At 40.7% G+C, this 23873-nt stretch overlaps 2 protein-coding genes across 4 annotated transcripts in view; both read left to right on the top strand.

Annotated features, from left to right (window-relative positions):
- The first annotated feature begins 6865 nt into the window (after nucleotides 1-6865).
- Nucleotides 6866-18282, top strand: LOC117462195 (ETS-related transcription factor Elf-1-like). 2 transcript variants are annotated; one of them, XM_034104308.2, is made up of 8 exons: nucleotides 6866-7093; nucleotides 9915-10307; nucleotides 10408-10525; nucleotides 13569-13673; nucleotides 13840-13995; nucleotides 14095-14169; nucleotides 15027-15222; nucleotides 15844-18282. In XM_034104308.2, exons 2-8 carry the CDS (start codon nucleotides 10248-10250, stop codon nucleotides 16436-16438), a joined length of 1305 nt encoding a protein of 434 aa, XP_033960199.1. In that variant the 5' UTR covers nucleotides 6866-7093; nucleotides 9915-10247; the 3' UTR covers nucleotides 16439-18282. The 2 variants fall into 2 exon arrangements, with proteins under 2 accessions (XP_033960199.1, XP_033960200.1); XM_034104309.2 differs by lacking the exons at nucleotides 6866-7093; nucleotides 9915-10307; nucleotides 10408-10525 and adding an exon at nucleotides 12041-12198.
- A 1073-nt stretch (nucleotides 18283-19355) lies between these two features.
- sugt1 (SGT1 homolog, MIS12 kinetochore complex assembly cochaperone) overlaps nucleotides 19356-23873 on the top strand; it is a 46744-nt gene continuing 42226 nt past the window's right edge. The window contains exons 1-5 of one of the 2 annotated variants that reach the window (XM_034105057.2): nucleotides 19356-19502; nucleotides 19602-19647; nucleotides 20540-20630; nucleotides 20918-20987; nucleotides 21301-21371. In XM_034105057.2, the coding sequence (XP_033960948.1) occupies nucleotides 19489-19502; nucleotides 19602-19647; nucleotides 20540-20630; nucleotides 20918-20987; nucleotides 21301-21371 (292 nt within the window). In that variant the 5' untranslated portion in view covers nucleotides 19356-19488. Of the gene's footprint in view, nucleotides 19503-19598; nucleotides 19648-20539; nucleotides 20631-20917; nucleotides 20988-21300; nucleotides 21372-23873 lie in introns of both variants that reach the window. The other variant, XM_034105056.2, reaches the window with a different exon arrangement.

The following is a 23873-nucleotide window of genomic DNA, read 5'->3' as shown; positions in this document are numbered from 1 at the left end:
CTTCGCTCCTTCCACCTTTGAATTCCATGCCGTCACAGTAACCCATCCTATACAATTAACCATTGTTGTTCTCTACCGTCCACCAGGCGCCTTGGGGGACTTCTTGGAGGAATCAGATAATCTCCTCTCACACATCTCTGAATCTGGCCCTCCCGCTGTACTTCAACCTCCAGACGGGGACGATAGACGAACTAACATCTCTGTTAACCACCTTTGCTTTCTCACTGTCTCCATCCCCACCGACTCATAAAGCTGGCAATGTCCTTGATCTCATATTCTCAAGGAACTGCACTACTTCTAACCTCTCTGTAAACCCGCTCCACACATCCGATCACTTCTTCATTTCATTCTCTCTACCCCTTTCCAAACACAACAAACTAATCTCTTCTCATCCTGCACCTGTCCGCCGTAACCTTCGTTCCCTCTCCCCCTCTACCTTTGCCTCATCGGTGCTCTCAGCCCTCCCTTCCTCTGACTCGTTCCAACTCCTACCTCCAAACTCTGCTGCAGAAACTCTCCTCTCTACTCTCTCATCCTCTCTGGACTCTCTCTGTCCTCTCACATCTCGGCAGGCTCGTCAGTCCTCTCCTGCTCCCTGGCTAAATGACGCACTGCGTGCTAATAGAACCGTCCTTAGGGCAGCAGAGCGGAAACGGTGGAAATCCAAACACCATGACGACCTCCTAACCTATCAGGCTCTCCTCTCCTCTTTCTCTGCTTCGATCTCTCAGGCAAAAAGCACTTTCTTTCAAGATAAGATCCAATCTTCCTATTCCAATCCTAAAAAACTATTTTCCATCTTCTCCACCCTCTTGGACCCCCCCAAAGCCCCTCCCCCCTCCTCACTTCTGTCAAGCGACTTTGTTAACCACTTTGAAAAAAAGGTTGATGATATTCGCTCTTCTTTTTCTGACTCACCTTTTTACTCACCGCTGGGTCACCAGACCCTCCTTTCACCCACACACTGACCACCTTTTCCCCTCTCTCGCCAAGTGAGGTTCTTACCCTCATTACCTCTGCCCGCCCTACCACCTGTCCTCTGGACCCTATCCCTTCAAACCTCCTTCAGACTATCGCTCCTGATATTCTACCGTTTCTCACCCATTTCATCAACACTTCTCTAACTTCTGGTCACTTTCCAAACAGTCTCAAGGAGGCAAGAGTAAACCCTCTCCTAAAGAAACCCACTCTCAACCCGTCAGATGTTATAAACTACAGGCCTGTCTCTCTCCTCCCGTTCCTGTCTAAAACACTTGAACGCGCTGTCTTTAAACAACTCTCCTGTTATCTCCATCAGAACAACCTTCTGGATCCGCACCAGTCTGGTTTCAAGGCAGGTCACTCCACAGAAACTGCCCTCCTTGCTGTCTCTGAGGAACTGCACACGGCTAAAGCAGCCTCCCTCTCCTCTGTCATCATCCTGTTGGACCTGTCTGCTGCATTTGACACGGTGAACCATCAGATCCTCCTTCGCACTCTCCAAGAACTTGGAGTTTCAGGCTCTGCACTTTCCCTCCTCACCTCATACCTCAAAGACCGCACCTACAGGGTAACTTGGAGAGGGTCCGAGTCCGACCCTTGTCAATTAACTACAGGGGTCCCTCAGGGCTCTGTTCTTGGTCCCCTCCTCTTCTCCTTGTACACAAACTCGCTCGGATCAGTCATTAGCCCGCATGGTTTTTCATACCACTGCTACGCTGACGACACCCAATTAATTCTGTCCTTTCCCCGCTCAGAGACCCAGGTTGTCGCACGCATCTCTGCTTGTCTAGCTGACATCTCTCAGTGTCTGCTCATCACCTCAAGCTCAACCTTGACAAGACTGAACTGCTTTTCCTTCCGGGAAAAGATTGTCCCACTCTTGACCTAACAATCAACATCGGCACCTCTGTTGTTTCCCCGACTCAGACTGCAAGGAATCTGGGTGTGATCCTAGATAACAACCTGTCCTTCACTGCAAACATAGCTGCTACAACCCACTGCTGCAAATACACGCTTTACAACATCAGGAGGATACGTCCCCAGCTGACCCAGAAAGCGACGCAGGTTCTGGTCCAGGCTCTCGTCATCTCACGCCTAGACTACTGCAACTCCCTCCTGGCTGGTCTACCTGCATGTGCCATCCGACCTCTGCAGCTCATCCAGAATGCAGCGGCTCGTCTGGTCTTCAACCTTCCTAAATTCTCCCACACCACGCCGCTCCTCCGCTCCCTCCACTGGCTTCCGGTAACGGCTAGAATCCACTTCAAGACAATGGTACTTGCGTACCATGCTGCGAATGGATCTGGCCCTTCCTACATCCAGGACATGGTTAAACCGTACATCCCAGCACGTGCACTCCGCATCAACAAAACGGCTCGCTGCACCCTCGCTGCGAAGGGGACCCAAGTTCCCATCAGCAAAAACACGTGGGTTTGCTATCCTGGCTCCAAAATGGTGGAATAAGCTCCCCATTGACATCAGGACAGCAGAAAGCTTACACACCTTCCGGCGCAGACTGAAAACTCATCTCTTTCGACTCCACTTCGAGCGATAGAACTATTAACAAAGCACTTATATACTAATAAAGGACTGGCTTACCTAAAGCCAGTTGAGTAGCACTTGAAATGTTTTTGCTCTATGAAACCTGATGTACTTATATGATTCTGTTTTCTTCAAGTTTGTATTTTGTTGGTCGAACGCACTTATTGTAAGTCGCTTTGCATAAAAGCGTCAGCTAAATGCAATGTAATGTAATGTAATAATGTAATCAAATAAAACTGAAATTACCGAAAAAAAATCATATTAAAAAAGTTAAAAACAATAACTTGCTTTTGGCATTGAAATGGATTAGAATCTCACCTTTTTCCTTGATGCCAGGAAGGCCAGGAAGTTGTTCCCTTCAAGTCCGCAACCAGTCATAGGAGTTCAAATGCAAAGCCTGAACGATGACAAGAGCAGGAGACTTACATTTTACAATTATATTTTTAACTCATACCAGAGTAGTGTGTACAGGCCCTGTACGACATGCAGAGAACAGATAAAATCCCCTCACAGACTCACACACTTTGGTGATGTCCTCATCTGATAATGTTTCATTTTTTAGCAGCAAAGTAACATTACTCAAAGTATATGTCGGACCCAACTCATTTACAGTATGTTTTGCATCTCCTCAACAATTGTCTGTATCATTGAGTAGAAAAAAACTGTCCCCACAATTTCAGGTAGATTTGACACATTTGTAAGAAAAGTTTACAGTGTGTGTTAATCGCAATGAAGCACAAAAACCCTCTTTGTATTAAGCGTACAGCTTAACATGCTAACCTTTGGTGAGCTACAGTAAGCCAACTTCATGTTCAACACAAAACCATTAACGTGCATTACTGTACATTGACGATTTTAAACAAAACTTAACTCTCTCTCTACTTGTAAGATAACTTTTAGTTAACTTACCCTTAAATAACTACATCACGTTTTTCAGTGGAAGCACAAACTGCAAAAAACGTTAGCCGCTCACTGTTGTTAGCTAAGACAGCTAGCTATAGCCTCGTGGTAAACTTAAGGTTGAGTTAACATTAACGTAACGTTGTAAGAAAGCAAAACAAACCTTCGAGAAAGCTTTTACTCTCTCTCCTTAGCGGGCATTGTTGATTGTTCGAAACACGATCTCTTGAAGTGCTGCCCACAAATCGTCGGTTTCATCGACCCCGGATTACCTGGTACAGCAAAGTCCACCTCGTACGACGCACTTGTTTTGCAGTTTGCGAAATTTTACAATTGTTTGGCCACAAATACATCCCATAACCAGATGTTGAGACGGCCCCACATCCCCATACAACACATTGCTTGCCGATTATTCTTGGCGTCTTATTGCTGTGCATCCTTTGTCATAATATTTGGCCCTTCAATGCATTCAAACGGGACAGAGCTCAACTGTGTTCTACTCATGACGTCACCGCCGGAAATGACCGAAGTTGATGTTTCTGGCGCGACGAACGATTGTTACTAACTGACAACTTTTGTATGCTGTTATAATCGTGATTTATTAAAAATACATCAATAATAAAAAAATCATATGGCACATTTCACAATATAAATGCAACCTCTATCATATACCAAGCCTGGCATGGTATAATGGCATGTGAAATATAGGGTCTCTAAATAAAAACAAGCTTCAGAATTGTGATGATTACCTAAACTGAATATAATGACTGGACTTTAACTTGGGGTCCATTGGATTACTTGCAGGAAAATCATATTTTGTTCAGTGATGATACCTTTCTCCCTTGTACTCACACATACACACATTGCAACAATAAAATACCCTCTGCTTCTGTATAAAAACATTATGGGAGTTAACATTTTTGAGCCAAACCAGCACATTCTTGAAGCTGCCTGGTGTTGCAAAAGTGAGCGGGGAAAAAGGGGATACAATTAAGGAATGAAGCTTGATTTATTCTGCTTTATCACACACCACCCACCCACAGATAGAAAATGCTGTTCCCTGCACATATTCAAAAGATGAAAATGTTAAAATACTCAAAACCCAGTTTTGTAATAAATAAGTGACTATCACTACTAAAGATCAGTTTCTAGATCTCGTCATATGACACACTTACCACAGCAAAAATCATATGAGAAGTTTTAATAAACAAGTTCTCACACTACTACATCCATTCTTTATCTATTTGCGGACATATGACTGTAATGCATGACAAGCTATACAGTAGCTTCTCTTATATGAGGTTCACAGACAGGGTAGTTATATAACCGGTACAGCTATGACGGTATACAGAGACAGCCTGGCTGGCTGCAGAAGGGCCCATTCTCATGAGAGCGTGGTAGATTTTTAAGAAACAGTGTGAATCAGTGATCGTAAAGCCTGTACCAGACCCATGAGAAACACTTAACCACAGTGGCGGGTTTTTATATACGTTTTTTCATTATTAAAAAAAAAGAGGGAGGAAGCGAGGACATAGGAAGATTGCTCAACCTTGTTGTTAGGGTGTTAGTGCAGTGTTTTCCCACTAGGGTGCATCAGGGACTGGATAAAGACAGATGTGATTTGTACAGATGTATCTGTACCCTGAAGACTTTGTGGTTAAGAATAAACAAAACAAAAACAATTTGATCTTTAAATCAAAAAAGTACTGAATTTTCACAACAATATAACAATAAGAATTCTGTATTGATTTGGAGTGATAATATGGATGGAAGCAATACAAAAGTCCTGAATTTTGAAAGAAAATTGCGTATGTTTTATATATATATACGTATATACAGTGTTTCCCACAGATCTGAAATATACTTGGGGGGGTGGTGGTAGCGGGGGGGTGGGGGTTGAGGTGACGTGCCTTTGTGACGTGCAACAACATTAACACTAACCTTTCTGTTGGGCGCTTGTTGGCAGACCCTTCACGCGATGGCAGAGCGAACAGGTACAGGCAGGGTCCATAGTGATAGCCCTATAGTTTAAATCTACTACCCACAAATAAACATATGGACATGGGTTACTATTTAAATTTTTTTTTAAATGTATTTAGGAACCTGTCCATGTGATTTTAAGTGGGGGTGGACCTCAAATTCTCTAAGGGGGCATGCTCCCCCAGTAAGATTTTTTTTTTTTTGGAGTGAAATGCATCAATCTGGTGCACTTTGAGGGGAAAATAAAGAGGCTAGATCTATGGGAACACCTATATGAAACAGAACTGTATACATTTCAATAAACATAAAATCATGGCCATAACCAATAACATACCATTTCCAATATGAAAAAACACTGACACCCTCAAATGGAAATATGTGTTCCATTTGGTGACCAAACCATTTGAGACCCACTGAGAACTTAGACTAACTTAACTATCTAAACACTCAGAGTCCTTTACCTCACCTGAGCTGAGGTTATCCTGAGCTTGAATGACACACAGAGACCAATCAAGGGCTTTGATTTATGATCTGTATGACAGTGGCCATGTCGGCAGGCCACATCATGTAGACAGCCAGTCACCCTGTGTGAGGCAGGCCACTTAACAGGCCAGGCCATCGGGAAACCCCCCGGTCCTCCCGATGGCCAGTCCGGGACTGGGTACAGGAGGCGTAGAGCGAGGGATCATTGTCCACAAGTTAATCAATCGCAGATGGCGTCGTGGTCACGGACGAATACAATTTTGAAAAAAAATTAAAAAACCTAAATGGGCTTATATATTGGGTTAATATACCTGGGCGGCCCGCCCAAGTAAAGTCTATGTGTGGGAAACCCTGATATAGGTAATCCTAAAATGTGTGTATTTCATAATGAGTTGGTTTCTTTCTTCTTCTTTTTTAAATACATTAAGTTAATGAAAAGTAGAATGCAACACAATTGAACAATTGACTTTCTTTTAAATATGATTTACATAAAAAGCCCCATCTCTTTGATGTATTTCATTTTTATTTATTTTATATTTTATTCTCTTCCTAAATTACAATTATCGACTGTATTTGATTAATGTGTTTTGCACCTGATCCTATTAGTCTATTGTAAAAAATATTTTCTCCCAAAAAGTCTGCATGTCTTTTATTTCATATTTTGATCCTTATTTTTAACCCTTATTGTACCCAGTTTGTTAAGATTAACTGTCAAACATAACCCCTTCATATTCTATCATATAAGGCTTAGCTGGAGGTGACCAACTGATCTAAAATGATATGTAGGGAGGTCATCACACTCCACAGGGCTGTTTACAGATAGGTTGCTCTGCTCTCTGCTGCTTTACATTGCAAATACACCCGTGTTTACATTTGCTTCACACTGACAATGGTCACTATGGGTTACCTTGAGTCACAACACAGGTAACCAATCAGAACTCACAAGGGGGGCAGTTCTCTGAGTAAAAAAAAAAGAGGAAGCAATAACTGGCAAGGTCTGAAGGCAAGAAGGAAAACTAAACCTACACTGATCTAAAGCCAATGTGGCACCTTCCTTGATGACAGTGTATTCTCGAGAGGAAGCGAATCCAGGTCTGTACGCACATGAAGGTTCACTGTTTGCCAAAAGGGTTGAGAACAATTTCCGTTCCTCTTCTGGATCCTGCGGCCAGCTGCTGCTCTGTCAGACACATGCTGTAAACACAAGGTAAGCCCACTGCTTCTTATTCAATAAAACAGGCCCACTACTCTGTATAAAGAAGAATAAAGCTACAGAAAGTGCTAGTCGTGTGTTGAAGGCCTTGTGCTGAAAGGAAAGTGAAAGTATTTTTCAGAAAGTGAGTGTGAGTTTTTCAGCATGGCTTTTTGATACATTTGACCCACATGTGTTTTGGAAAAAAGTACAATTTCGCTTTCAATGACGGCTAAACCACAAGCATGTGTACACAAGGACCCCCCAAAAAAGCGAGGTGTGTTGTGACCACCTCCACCAATCTCCTGCTCTCCGCACACAGACACCATTTTTCACTGTGTTCATTTAACAAGGCCCTAGAGCAACAAGAAGGGCTTATCAGCAGCTCATTTGCTTGCCATACTGTTATCAGACTGGCCTAGTTCACACACACACACACACACACACCCACACAAATGTACACACTCTCTCCCCATTTCTGTCAAACACAGCCGCCGCACTCTTTCTATCGCTGACACTCTCTCACACACACATGTACGCGCAAACTGGGGAATGAATGTTATGGGGGGCTTATCAGTGTCCTTAGGGGCCTGGCAACCACTTCACAGACTCAGATCCCAGAGCCGAGGCCACAGAGAAGAACCTATGTGACCGGAGTGCTGATGAACAAAGGCTGTGTGCTGTTCAGACTCCTCCATAGAAGCAGCAGGCTGCAGGGCACGCTAACAATGCACATACTGTATGTACACACGGCACAAAGGCAGGCAGTAGTGGCTACCACTCGAAAAAAAGCCAAATATGCAAGCAGCTTCGTGTATGTTCATTGATAGTAAAAACACATAGAACCGGATTTACAGGTTATGAAGTGGAGAGTATAGCTGTTAATTAATGTTGTTTAACCAAACTTGACATTCAGAACACACAGGGAAACATCTCAGTTTCTGTTAAACATTAAAAACATGATTCATATTAAATAATCTCCCTTTGGGCTGCAACTTCAAAAACAAATCTAGAATAGATATTGACAAAAGCCTTTGACTTTCCCAATGCCCAAAACCCAACAAGTTAAGACGAACTACTATGTTAGTAGACTATTGTATTCACATTTTGTTCAGCTTCAGCTGTAATCTTTCCACCAGTAAATCTTTTTATACAGCATACAAAACATTACAGTAAGTAAGTAGTAGAGAACTCCTGATATGTCTTACCTTTAAATTAGAAAGACGAGACATATTGTGCACATTTTTAGGCTATTATTTGTATTTTTAGGTTTCAACTAGATCATGTTTACATGCTTTGTTTTTCTCATACTGTCCGTCTGAATATACCCGTAATCCCCCCTTTTCTGAAACGCTTCGTTCAAACGCCTGTCCATTTAAGAACTTGTCCGAAAAGCACAGTAAAATAATTCTCAAGTCATTAATGGAAATGAAGATTCTAATTAGCCTTCATGTGACATACGAAGTAAAGCCAAGTCTGAATGGCTTGTTTAATTGTTCTGACAGTGGCAGTCCATAAAAGAGTGTTGTCATGGGTGGGCACTCCAGAGAGTTGAATGGATGTGCACAAGCAGTGAAAAGGAGTTTATTCATAATAAGTTCCCCTTTTAAAGATTTAATCATCACGAAAACTGTTGCGGTTTACATTTTTCAGTTCTTATCTCTGCACTAATAAAGCTTTGCATATTGAATACATTACATTCAAACAAAGGTTTATTTATCCTCACTAACTTGAAAACAATGCTCAGAGAAACTATCCTCTATTTAACTTGTGTCCTAAATCATTGAGCACAAAAGTAAACACATCAGAGGAAGCTGAAAAATGTAGAAGGCCATTGCTGGCAGATGATGTTGGCAGCGGTTTGGCACAGGAACTCAGGAAGCGGTGCCTCCTAAACTGAGCTGTGCTTCCTGTGTGATAACTGACCCAAACATGTTGTGCCTCCATCTCTCTCTCACACACACACACACACACACACACACACACACACACACACACACACACACACACACACACACACACACACACACACACACACACACACACACACACACACACACACACACACACACACACACACACACACACACACACACACACACACACACACACACACACACACACACACACACACACACACACACACACACACACACACACACACACACACACTTTGGCTGCTGGTGTTATCTTCAGAAGAGGAAGGTAAGCAGGTGTTGCAACAGTGTTTACAACTTGAATTTGACAGTTGTGAGGGGGAGGGAACAGAAACAGTAAATTCACCCAAAGGTTAACTTAATATCAGAGGTACAAGCTTAAAGGGATTAATGTTATTTGAATTGTCAGAATAAAAAGGAATTGGCCAGAGGAAGTGAAGAAAATCAAGTGACGGGTAGGGAACAAGGAGGGGTAGATAACGTTTTTTTGTTCTAAACGGCCGATTCACAGTCATGTTGGAATGTGCTCATAACGGCCAGGAAACCTTGAACGTCGTGCAAAATGATGTTTTAAGTTCAACGCCAGCTGCCTCCCCCCTGCTCGTACCACACACACACAGACACATTGCAGTGCAAACGCTTCCTTCCTGTTGCTGGTTTAGCCTCTTTTAGAGACAAGATAAGAGCAAAAGCATGATATATATCAAGGGGGAAGTTTAGTGGGCTGTTTTCCCCGCCCTCTCAGATCAGAGTGACCAAATGTTTTTTATTCAGACATTTTGTTTGAAAACTGGCAACCACCTGATACTCACTGCAGGTGTGGTACGCTCACTTTTGACGTGTTTTTGTATCAAGCAGCTCACACATTTCCTCTTGTTCTCTCTTTTGCTATCTCGCAGGTTTGGTCAGACCACAGGGTTGTTTAGCAGCCCCCACTTCCTCATCGAGAGTCGAAGCAGAGCACCAGCTTCCTGTGACGCCTCTGAGTCTCTGGTCAATTAGTTTACGCACATCACTGCTGGATTGAGCCGCATGGAAGAAGATCGGCCTCATCGCTGCATCCTGTGTGGGGGTTTCTGCTAGATCTGCACTGGTATTTGAAGCTTCTCTTCAAAAGCTGGATCTGTCGGGAGTCCTCGGGACATACAAACACATTCATTAGTAATCTTCATATGACAGCTGTGATGCTGTTTTCACAGAGTTAAGGTTGTGTGTGTTTGGAATATTCGGCCATGCTACAGCAGTCGGAGCTCATCTTTGACTTTGCTAGTGACCATGTTAACATGTCACAGGTAAGCAACAGTTTCTCTTTGTGTATTGAAACTGAGCACACATCTAAATCCGACAAATTGTAATCTGATTAAATCTAATCTGATTGTCTTTTTGTTGCAGTTGGGGCCTTACTCGGATTACCCTGCGGTGATTGTGGAGCAGCTTCCCCATCCACACCTGCTCTCATATGGAGGGCTAGCGTGTGAACAGTCACAGCATCACCAGCAGCTGTTCAAAGGTCAGTACAAACAACACAAACACACACACACACACACACACACACACACACACACACACACACACACACACACACACACACACACACACACACACACACACACACACACACACACACAACCCCGGCCTTTCTTTACCTGTTGCTGCACATTTGTTTTTATTATTTTTAAATCTTCTTTTAATTTTGGAAGACCTATCATATATGCTATGTTAAGCTTGGAATACACCATTAGAATAAGGATAGCCTCAAGGTAACTGGAGGAACCTAACAACTCAAAAGGGCCCCGGAAGAAATGTGTTTATTCTGAAATCTATTTATGAGAATACAGAAGGACTTCCTCCTGTGAAATCTAAACAGAATAGTAGCCGTTAGAAAAACAATTAGGCAACCAAATCTTTCTGAAAAGACATGGTTCTATTTATCTTAGCTTCTGAGGTTACTCAGGTAACAGAAATAAGAAAAGTGTGGTGTTAAAATTGCATTTTAGCTAAGGTAAATCATTTGTAAATCTTGAGTAAATCAATTAAATAGATCTTTATCCCATAACTCAAAAAGTCATCAACGACTTGGCTCTAATACCACTTGTTGACTTAAACAGCATAACTACAAACAGTAATCGTGTCATCAGGGTGTCTTTAAGATGCCTTGTTACAACTGTGTGTCTTTTTTCAATCTCTAAACAGCATGCCCTGTTTCTGTTTCTGTTCTGATGTATTATAGGCAGTGGTGTGGTAACTAAGTACATTTACTCACGCACTGTACTTAAGTACAATGTGCAGGTACTCTTACTTTACTTGAGTATTTCCATGTTCTGCTACTTCTACTCCACTACAATTCAGAGGTGCAACGTGTACTCCACCACATTTATTTATTACCTTTAGTTACTTTGCACATTTGTATTAATGATGTGATATATAATCAACACTTCAATCAGACTTTAGTCACACCTGGAGTAAATACACAAGCTACCATGCATGCAGTATACAAAGTCATTCAAACTAGCTGCACCTTTACCATCTTTGATAAACACATCAATAATTATAATCAAAACCTGTAATGTATATTATTCTGAATCTGCATAATGACTACTTTTACTGTTATATATATATATATATATAAGTATATTTTGATGCTAATACCTTTTTACTTTAACTTGAGTAACATTTTGAATGCAGGACTTTTAACAGAGTATTCCTACACTCTGGTACTTCTACTTTTACTAAAGTACAAGATCTGAGTACTTTTCCCACCCCTGATTATAGGAGGCCTTTTGTAACACAGGTGAAAATAGACTTTAAGCTAATGCTGGCTTTCATTATGTATACATGTACCATTTGTATTTCCTCATTTGCATGTCATCCGATAGTCCAATTAAATTACTATTATCGGTCTAAACTTTATTCCTACTATATTAAAAGTCCCACTAGATGTATACCATGGATGTATGTATAATAACAACATAGAAGAGAAGCAAGGGACGCATATGCGCAGTCGCAACCCTCGCACATGGATGAAACACCCTCGGCAAAAAAATCAGGAAGTGAAACAAAACATTCCTGGCTTGTGTTTGGGATAGACCGTTAATGAATCACGACATAAGGATGTAGACTTGGTCATTTCGGGCTACAGCACACATGCTATAGCTAGTTCCTCACCCGTGCTGGAAATTAAAAGTAAGTTATATCACTATATCGTGTTGTCTTTCGACTTTACTCCAGTTAGAGCAAGCAGTTGAAGTTGGGCATGGCAAGGCTCGGATAACAAGCTAATAGTGAGTGTCATCGCTTGCACACCGTCATAGACAATTTACTTCAAGATTACTTCAAACATGTTTTTAGGGCAGCAACTTACCTGCCGTGTTTGTATAAACATGGCTTTCTGTTTTGACATATCGTATGCTGGTTTTATCGGCGGCAGAGCGTGTTAGAGCCCACGACACACAGCTGTTAGCTAGCATATGTTCACTAGCCCACCGCCTCCCAGCCTGTTCACGTCACATACATTAATGCGCAGAAAACAATTCACTCCCTTTGATGATATTAAGCTTCGGTGACATGCACATGCATGTGGAAAATAACTACGCTGATGTGTGATAAACTACAGAAGCCCAACTATGCCAATGTTTTTGTTGAAGTACAAACAATATAAGCAGTGGTGGAAGAACTATTCAAAATCTTACTTTAATAAAAGTAAAGAAGTATTATCTGCAGTAGGCCTATGTACTTTAAGTTTGAATTATTCAGGAAAATGCCCTCCTTGAATGCCCTATTTGAAACACTTAAACAGCTAGGCAATTTATTTATTGTTTGGAAGATGCATTCTGTTAACATTTCTGAAAAGTTGCTAAAAATGTTGAATACATGTAGTGGGGTAAAAGTACAATATCTACCAATGAGATGTCTTGGAGTAGAAGTATAAATTAGGCCACCTAAACAGGACACACTTACTTTCATACCGATATGGGCCAGTTTTAGCACCTCGACCCTAATGTTGTGATTGAGAATGTGTTAAAACTAGTTAAATAGCAGAAAGGTCTGACAAGTAAGCTAAAGGATAAACGGTGTATTGTCCGATTTCTGCCTCCGCCAAGTGGCAATTGCATTAATGCTAACTTGCCCAGGTCTACTGTCACAGAAACAATATATTTGATTGCCATCTTGCACGCATACATGTTTGCGCAACCGTAGGTACATTTTTGCAATAATTTTCTCTGTGGTGGACTACTCACTCTGGAGGTGGAAATCCCAACATATCAAGATGCTTCATCACATCAATGTTGCTTTCAACCTTTCATAAATGTAATTCAGTTCTACCGATTTGTATTGGGGTAGCAGGACAATGTACACAGCCTCTTGCGCTGCTTACTAAAACCACCTGCATTGCTAGATATCTCTAGCTGTGAGAGGATGTTTCTTGTAATTTGTCTCAACCTTAAACCTCTGTCCTGCCAGTTTTTCTCATGTTGAATTATTACTAAATGCCACCCTCCTTCAACTGGTAATAAAATGTTTTTGTTTGTCACTCCCTTCTCTATGTCCTGCAGTGGAGCAATATGAAAGTGGAGAGGAAGAAACCATGGAGACACTTGTTGCTGCTGACTTGCTTCTTAACATGGACTGCCCTGACACCTTGTCACTTGAACACTACTGTAAGCACACACACCTATGTTAACATACACATGAACAGAGTGAAGATGAATAAAAGCGTGCCGCTGCTTTTTGATGCAGGACATGTTTGACTGCGCGTTGTTATTTTTAGACATGGTGGTCACAGTGCTGTTCTCTTTCATTAAATCAGTTTGTGCCCCCCTGCAGCCCAGACCTTCCTACCGTCACTGGGTGATGTCATCACAACTCCTGTTACCCAGGTGACCGTCTCAGCAGAGGGGTTTGTGGGAGCTATTGACCAGCAGCAATGGCACTCGCTGCACACCAAGAAGCCTGTGTCACAGCTGCAGTCAAAAAAGAGAGGTCAGATACTTTCAAACGTTGTTGGCGTAATAATAAATAACTGGTATTATATAAAATATCTTGTAAATGACTTCTGCTTTTGTTCTTTCAAAAACTCAGCGAGAAAACCACGACATAGAAGGGCAGAGTCTCCAACACCGGATATTGTAGTGAAGAAGGACAAATACAACAAAGGTATTTTCACATATGACACCTATTATGATTTTTGGGGTTTTTCCTTGTGATATAAAAATTAAAATGTCACTAAGTCAGCCCCAGTAAAGTTTCCATAACACACCCGCCCAACATCAGTATTGGCCTTGTTAAATGCAATCGGCAAAAATCTGAAAACAAGATGCCATTCGCAGATAGCAGTGGCTGATATTAATCTTTTGTGTGGCAACATTTTCCACCCAGTAATGTTGTTTTACACGAAAGCGTGTGGTATTGGACAAAGCTCGCACACCTAGCTACTGAGCAGAAGCCACTCGCTGAACACGACTCATGCATGACCTACATCATATCCGGTGCCAGGTTGTCTGTGGCTTGTTTAGAAAATAATTAATGAAAATGATGGTTGGGTTGTATCAGTCAACGTTTATTTTTTTAGAAATGCATGATGAGAAGAGCAACAGGAAGAGATACTCACAGTGTATTGTATAGCTTGCTAAGCATAACTACTTGTAAAGCAGGCTAAGAAGAACTAATTTATTTATCAATTATTTTTAGAATCTTGTGTATGTATCTTATGTGGAAGGTTGTTTATACATTTGTATGATTGAAATAGTGGTCATACAAAGAATAATGTTATTATATTTGTATATAGGAAATGCCAACATGGGGATCATCCTTGATTTATACTGGCTCAAGTCTGAAATAAATGCTGCCTGTGTTACATTAAGGCCACTGCGGTACATGCTCAGTGAGATTAAAGAAACCAATGTGCATCCCAGGGGTTCAATAACATTTCAACAAAGCTTTTACAACAGTAATTCCTAATGTTGTTTCTTCGTCTTTCCTTTTCCATCATGTTTCCTGTGTTTGTGCTTCAGGAGGAAACACGCTGTACCTGTGGCAGTTCCTGATGGAGTTGCTCCAGGACCGACAGGTCTGCCCTCGCTATATTAAGTGGACTAATCCCCAGACGGGCATCTTCAAGTTAGTCAACTCAAAAGCGGTGGCCAGACTCTGGGGCAAACACAAGAACAAGCCAGATATGAATTATGAGACGATGGGCAGAGCTCTTAGGTAAACTACCAAAAGAAGTCTAATGCTGCTTAAAAATACAAACACATTCTGTGTCTCAAATTGCGTACTTCTGAACTTACATGTGCTGTTTTTAATACATAAGTGCATCCCAATGTTAAGTGTGGTAAATGCCATTGGTACTCGGATTGTGCACTCGTAACATTCCAAACGTTGAGTGTGGAACGCTGGACACTTCTTGCACTAAACAATCACAATCTTGGCTGTAGCAGAAATTACACGGCTATCTGCGAATGTGAATGCTTCAGTAAACACAGCACAACAAAAATAAGAGTTATGTATGGTTTTTATGTTTTTTAAATGTAAGTCACAGAACACCATACTGGTGTTGAGAGGATGCAACCTATATTTTTCTAGGGTTAATCGAGAAATCTGTAATGATTTGGTACCACAAACGATAGTTGCTAGCTAGCTAGCTAGCTAACAGCAGCAATCATCGCTTCCGCACACACTGCATAAGTGTTCACAGTGCACAACATGGTGATGTAGTAACTAAAGTATTCAATGTGAGACGCAGCAACGGTCATAACTCTACTTTATGGAAAATATTTGTGTTTATGCTTTATATGTTTTTGTTAACGGTAATTCTTTCTGTTGGTGTAGGTACTACTACCAGAGAGGCATACTGAATAAAGTTGAAGGCCAGCGTCTGGTGTACCAGTTCACCTCTCTGCCTAATCATATGATCTACATCACCGATGGAGATGGTATCAAAGAAGAAGAAGAAGACGATGAAGACATTGATGAGGGTGTGAGCGATGACTCAGATGACAGCACCGTGCCTTCTAGCGACCAATCGGTGGAGGATGAGGAAGATTCTCCCCCACCGCAGAAGAAAACTTCGAGCTATGTCCGACCCCCAGCTCCTCAGCGGACCAGGCCGGCTCCCCGATCCTCAGCACTGCGAGACGGTGTCACGCGTTCTGCCACCAACAGCATGATCCAGGAACAGCATTTGCCTATCGTGTCAGCAGAGATGCTGCGGACCCTGCAGAACCTGCAGAAGGTCCGGTCCCTGCACCCTGCTGGTCACGCCTCCGTCTTCAAAACCGCTCAGCTGCTGGGCAGTTTGTGCGAGCGGCAGGCTGCGGCTGAGGGGGGCGTGTACGATGCACCTGATGGAAAGTCATACCCGGGACTCAAAACGTCACAAGTGGAGACGCCACTGCTGGTGCCTTTAACTAGCTCTGACCAATAGAGTGGTGCAGCGAGCATTTATTTAGGCAAACCCGGGAATTAGCATAACAAGGGGGTCCCTCAACAACAAGTAATTGGATTTTTCCATTGGATTTTGGAATATTGCCAGAAATTAGATCATGATACTTTGTTCAGCAAGATAATATCCACATCTTAACACCACTTTTATGATTTTTGAAGCGTTAATGCAATCAGCAGAAGGGAAAAGCTATATTAGGCCATAAACTAACAACATCCATTCCTAAGACCTTAGGTTTGGTACTCTCATTTAGACACTTGTTAGCAACTGCCGTTTTTATGACACATAGAATCTACAGACATTCACAAGAATTATATTTCCTTACGTATATTATTTTGTGGAACAAAACCTGACTATCTCTTCAGGTTGTGTTATCCACAGACCTTATTTCAGGCCTCTACCCAACAAAAACTCCATAAAAACATGAAATTATTGAAGAAGGAACCAGAGGTGTTCAAATGCCTACTTATTCCCGGGTTTTAGGACTCACTCCTGCACCACTCTATTAAAATAAAAGCTTATACACACACACGCATGTACACTCCACTGACTCAGGACCAGTTACAGAGCTGCACTCCGCTGTGACGATGTGGCACTGATCCTGGATTATTTTTGTATTTTAGAATCCATTATATTACAGTAACAAAAGTAATTCTCGATCACTGCTGCCTCCCTCACATCCGAGTTTGCAGGAAACCAAAATTCCACAACATTTAGCAGTTTATCTTGTAAGAGACTTTAAATAAAAGCTTGTGCGCCTTATCTCAGCCTTTCAATCTCAGCAGCCGTTAATCATAAGACACCAAAGACGACATGCACTGGATCCTGCAGCCGCTCTGCAGACACACCCTCCGCTTGCACTCCACCTCCAGCGCCATGGAGCCAATTATCTGAGCAGCACACTATGGCCTCCTTCTAAGTCTTCTCTCTCGCTTTTCTTTTTTCTTTTACTATCACATGCTGAATCATTCCTCTGCCTTAAAAGTGGCTTTGCACTAATGTTTACCCCTGCTGTACGTTTCTTCTCCAAGTGCCTGACGATTCTCAGTCCATCCTGTCTCTGCATCCTTGTAATCGTGAGGTTATTAAGGGAAAACATTCCATATTATTATTGTTTTTTTATACATTTTTCTATCAATCTAAATTATGTTTGTATTGTGACATGTTGAAAACAAGGGATCACTGTTGTTTCTAGAATAGTAATTTAGACCGCTACTATTTAGCCGTGCACACAATCTGTTCTTGTTATTATTACACGTATATATATATATGCATATATGGACCTGTAAAGCCTTGATATCTGTATGTATTGTGTGTTATATAATGTATCTTGTCTGTGAACATGCTCGACGTTGTGCCTTGTTGCCATTTTCTCCCTCAGGTTCGTTGAAAATTAGTTTTACTCTGCAAGGAGTAAAACTGCAGACCCTTTTTTTATAATGAAATAATGCTTCTGTGTTTTCCCTTCAGTTGATCGTAGTTTAGCCTCACAAACCTCACTCCAAATTAAAGTGTGTGAGATTCAGGCCGACCGCTGTGAGGCTCAGCTTGATTCTGGAGATGCTTGTAATTGTGCCTTTGCCCCCAAGGGAACCCTATGCAAAACAGTTTTCACTTTATTACCGAGCAAACCATTTATTTGGAATCCGCTCTCTTTGCTTTATCTGCAGGCCTCTTGATACTGTAAGTTTTACTGCTATTGATAAGTGAGCTTGTAGCAGAGGGAGAGGTGGAGTTTCTTTTGCCTTATTGGTGTTTGCTTTCATACAGAAACGTTGAAAAGAAAATGTTCTGTTATATGAAATAAACTTAATTTTGTCATTGTCTGTGAGAAATTCATTGTCACTCATTTATCAGCGTATGTGGTTTATTTATGTTCTGCACATACCAACATTTTGAGGTATTTGTACTTTATTAAAGTATTCTGCTACATTATACTTATATTCCTCTTTACACGTCTATTTTATACTTTGTATTACATGTCAGTTCTTTTAAAGGTGAAGATACTTTGCAGATACAAATAAAATGTGTTTATACAAAATAATCAATGTATTAATTATTATATTTAAGTTATAACATTATAACTTATTTTGTTTGATTAAGATAATGTATTGATTCCTATGAGAAAAAGTAACTAGCCCCACCTCGACTAACTGCACCATTTAAAGTGATGTACACATGAATGCATCAATACATATAATCCACATTATTCATATTATTCTGAGGACTTTCCATCTAAGTTAGCATTTTACTTAAATTAACTTGTGAATACAGTGTTTTTATTTTATCAATCAATCAATGTTTATTTATATAGCCCAATATCACAAATGTTACATTTGTCTCAGTGGTCTTCACAGTTTGTACAGAATATCAGTATGACAATACGACACTCTCTGTCCTTAGACCCTCTGTCCTTAGACCCTCACATCGTACAAGGAAAAGGGTAGCAAGTAAGAAGTAGAAGTCTAAACTTCTGGCTTCTTCCACCACTGCTATTTTTTAACCAGTTTAACATTAATCAATTAAAATGTGAATTACCAAACAAGAACCAGCGTTTACATTATGATGTATTAATTAGACCAATGAAACTACGTTATGTAGGAGACAAATCAGTCGAAATTAGCTCCCCTTTTTCTCAAACTATTAAAACGACATACAGTCGAACAGTTTCATATGTAGGCCTATTGTTGAACATGTTTGTGAACATGTTTTGCCTTTTTAATATGTCTTCATGAATATACCAAGCAATATATCTGCTAAATTCGCTATTTACACCATAACCATGTCCGTTATTGTTGTCTGTAGACTAATGTGAATGTTGTACTATTATATTGTTTGTATTTTGTTATGTTATTTCATGGAGAGGTTTGCCTGTGGCGGCGCTGTGGCAGAATGGGCGCTGTGCACCCGGATGTTGACAGGCCTGCTGCTGTGGCTGCTACTGCTGCCGCTATCACGTTTCCAGAAGTCCCCTCATTTTACTAGAACTTTCCTGTCACTCCAGAAACACTGCACACACCCACAGCAAACCCATGGCAACCGAAAGGCAAGTTAAACGTAACATATGAATGAGCTTTTATTACATTTGATATCATTAGTTTCTCCTACTCTGGTTAACGTGTGGTCTCTCTTTTTGCTTTAGTAGCTTCCCCGATAGCTTCATTGACGAAGACCCACAGAAAGCTCTGGAGGTAAACATTACAGTTAGCGAATCATAAATATATACTAAATATCAGATACATATTTCTTATCACATATCCCTGTTCTTCTGACCTGCTGTTTTTCAAAGGAAATGAGGGCGATGTTATTGTTTCTGTCGGTAGCACCGGTTTTGACACTGTAACTAGCTAGCCCAGTTAGCTAACGTTTCCTGCTAGCATCACTGAGAATAACTTTATAGCAGTATTATTTCTACCTTTGCAGGACACTTATTTACTTAAAATTGAGCATCATTACAAATGAAATAGGTTTTAGTCATAAGGCGCTATTACTTCACACTGGTTAGTGATAAGCCTTCGTTTTTTAGACATGTCATTATGTTAGCATGATTAGCACACACTGTGAACAGGTCCGACTACAAGTCAGTGACCAACTCTAATTCCTAGATGTATTGACTTGTGAAACACCTCTGCTCCTTTGTTCATTCTGTCAATAATGGAGACTGTTGACTGTTGAGACTATGATATCTCATTGATGCTAATCACCTGCGTTTTGCCAAATAGATCCCAGAATAATACATTTTTTTTAAATGCTTGTTGATTGTTAGCTGTAATTGGCCCTGTCATAGTCTATATGAGATTTCTTTGAGTTTGTCTATGTTCTACTCTTTTTTTTAATAGTATTTATTATTTTCACATTATGTGCAATGCCTTGTTGCTGCTGTGACAACAACAATCCCAAATTAGGATCAATAAAGTAAACCTAATCTAACTGTCAACATAATGGTGACAGTGCAACACATATAGAACTCAAAAAAACATGTCAGCCCTTTTGTTAATGTTAGGATGCTAACATTGCGACAACTCTTTCTGAATCCAACAGTACTGTGAGCTGTCAACTTAAATCCCATGTATGTCCTTGTAGGAACTGAATGAGGCCTTGCAAGGAGACTCTGACAACGCTCAGTGGTTTTGCCAGCGTGCGTATGCCCACATACTCCTCAAAAACTACAGCTGTGAGTCTGAGATTACTCGTTTAAAAAAAAATACTTTAGTATGCATGAATGTTATTCTTTGCTAGGAATAAAAATGTCTTTATATTCTGTTGTAAACAGTATTGTTGTGTTTTTGATAACTGCCTAATGCAGACTTTAGAAAATAACATCACCTAGGAGATCCTTGAAATAATAATCTTATACCAGTCAGCAATCACTAGAGGAAATTAGGGTAGCATGAATATTCATTCTCTAAGTGACACAGGGTGGATGATCGTATCATAAACAGTGTTGTTTCCTCTCCGCAGGCGCTGTTGATGATGCCAAAAAAGCACAGCAGCTAAAACCCAGCCTTCCCCTTGCTTTCATGCGAACAGGGTGTGTACTATGATAACAAGAATGATCCATTTATAGGTGTTTCATGTATGTGTTCAACTTAAGCTGCTGTTGATAGACCTATGATACTAGTTTGTGCCGCACAATCCGAAATATATATTCACATTCCTGTTATGCACTTTTAAAGAAAAGCTAAGGTCAACATTTCTCTCCAACCAGAGATAAAGTTTGTGAACTGTAATTGCTTTAGTTATTTTTACTTATTTCACAAGGAATATGATCCAAATTGTGGCAAAATAAGTTATACCTGAGACTGTCTGATCTAAGTATTTGTTGTTTCCTCTCTTTATTTCAGAATAGCAGAATACCACCTGAAGCTCTTTGAGTCAGCACATGCAGCTTTCACTCAGGGACACCAACTGGATGGTAAGTACACTTCCCATCATCCCACTCTGGACCAAACCTTGTTTGCAACAATATCTTGTAGGGCTGTGCAATTAATCGTATTTTAATCGCGATTACGATTATGGTTTGCGACAATTATGAAAACAGTATAATTGACAAAATATGATTATTTTGCTGGGTGCGCTTTCGCCCCTCCCTAAAAGCCCACTCGGCCACGTGGGAGTGACATGTGTTGAGTGTTCAGCGCGAGCGAATATGTCAGAACAAGAGCAGCAACTCGTTAAAAAGAAGCTTACAACTATTTCCACTATTTGGAAGTACTTTGGCTTTCAGGAGTCCGACGTGGAGCAAAACAAAGTACAGTGCAGGATTTGTTACCAGGTTGTGTTGGCACCACACGCTAACACAACCAATCTCTTTAATCATCTGAAATACAACCACAAAGTGCAATGCGACCAGGCAATACTACAACAAAAAGCAGATGCCCGCTTGACATCATCACAGTCATCGATTCAGGACGCATTGTACAGAGCAACGGCCTACGCGACGAGCTCGCAGAGACACAGAGATATTACAGGTGCCATTACATTTCACATCGCAAAAGATATGTGCCCAGTTAGCACTGTTAGCAACCAGGGCTTTAAGCATCTTGTCAACACGTTGGACAAGCGTGACGCGATGCCGTCTCGGTATTATTTCAGCAGGTCTGCGCTGCCTGCGCTATATGACAAATGCCGTGGGGAAGTTGAGAGAGATGTGGCTTCAGCTGACTACCACAACCTATCCCAGGGGTGCCCAACCAGTCGATCGCGAGATGTGTCTAAAAATAGAACAACAATATTCTGTGTTATCGTTAATGTCCTGTAACATAATCTTCCTGTGCCAGAATAATGCACTTGAACGCATCAAAGCTTTGTGATTGGCCGGCGTCACCCCATGTGTCGGGGCGTGGCTGAGGGTCTTCAGTACAGGTGGCTTGTCACCTGCCTGCGCTCATCTCTGAAACCAGACTATGTAAACAGGCTGGTGTTTCTTACAAAAAATCTTTAAGAGATGACATGAGCAGCCCTACCAGCATTTGCCATGGTGGCCAACATTTTTTTATTTCGTCTTAAATTGTAGTTCAACATTTATTTCCTGTTACTTCTGGACCATGATGGTTGGCCAGCCTTCAACGTTTAACTGAGTGGAATATGTTGAATATGTTTTACCAGAATGTTGCCTATATGTTAAGGAGTTTTCAGTAGGTTGTGACACTGCATCATATTTGATTTAATTTGGTCTAATTTATTTTTATTTATCATATTAATAATATATGTTTAGTATGGTTTAGGAAGTGCGCTACAACATATTTGTTGATCTTGTTTATTGGTAAAATATTATTTGTTTTAAAGTTCAATAAATGGTCAATGAATAATCGTGATATCAATTATTGACCCAAATAATCGTGATTATGATTTTTGCCATAATCGCACAGCCGTAATATCTTGTCTGTTTCACTGTCCTCTTTTAGTATAAAATGATTAAACTCTGTCATTTAGCTTTACAGATTACAATTCTGTAGGAATCTCTAACATACAGATTGTATTTATTACTTTCACTATGACTATTACGTGCTTTATTAAAACTGTGCGGGCTGTGGGTCAAACTCAAGGCAAATAAATCTAGCAAATGTATAATGTTTGTTTTGATAGTTGCATTGTGGTAGTATTTGTCTCCACCTTGTCCATTATATTTGTATACCATAAAAAAACGGAACAAAAAAACCTCCATAGCATATAGAGTTCAGAAACAGTGCTTTTTTATAGAGGCTTTAATATTCTACATATTGATATATGTATTATGATCACACACAATAAATACTTGAGCATGTGTTGTCAAGCTAGATGCTGCTGAATGTTTGCTACTATAATATGTTACAGTTTGCAAACATTGACCTTAAGTTGGCCTTCTATATTGTGCAATCAGCTGCAACCAAATATTGATCATAAGAAGTGGACTTAGTCACTGTTACATTACCCACTGGTTTGTGGACTTTTGAAGCCTCAATTTAGCTTTTTGGCCGATGCGATATTGGTTTTTTGACCAGAAGTCAAACAAAAGGGTGAAACAAAGTATGAACAAACACTAGACGGCATATTTTTTGTTGATTGAAATGTACTTTCATGCATTAAAAGTACCTTTTGGAAAAGGTTTAAGTTAAGAATCAAAAGTGAACAAAAAATTATAATTTTGTTATGCAATCTTATAGACTTCTATACAATCAGACTTCTTGTTGTAATCAGTGGACTCGCCCCTTACTGCTGGACATTAGAAATAATTCAGGTTGGTGCTTCGGTAAAACCAACAATTATTTTCAGAAGAAGTCAGTGCGTCTCACTTTGGTTATTTTTCATTTCCCCGCTCCTCGGGCTCTGTATCACCGGAAGTGGATTTGTCTGCGCCATCTTGAGTAGCGTTCCCAGTGGCCTTATTTTTGCCTGAGGAGCGATAATCGAGGAACTACCAGACCATCCTCCGGTG

This window comes from Pseudochaenichthys georgianus, chromosome 17, assembly GCF_902827115.2.
Source record: "Pseudochaenichthys georgianus chromosome 17, fPseGeo1.2, whole genome shotgun sequence".
NCBI lineage: Eukaryota > Metazoa > Chordata > Actinopteri > Perciformes > Channichthyidae > Pseudochaenichthys > Pseudochaenichthys georgianus.
The sequence above is the reverse complement of the archived record's forward strand: the minus strand, read 5'-3'. Positions and strand labels throughout refer to the sequence as shown.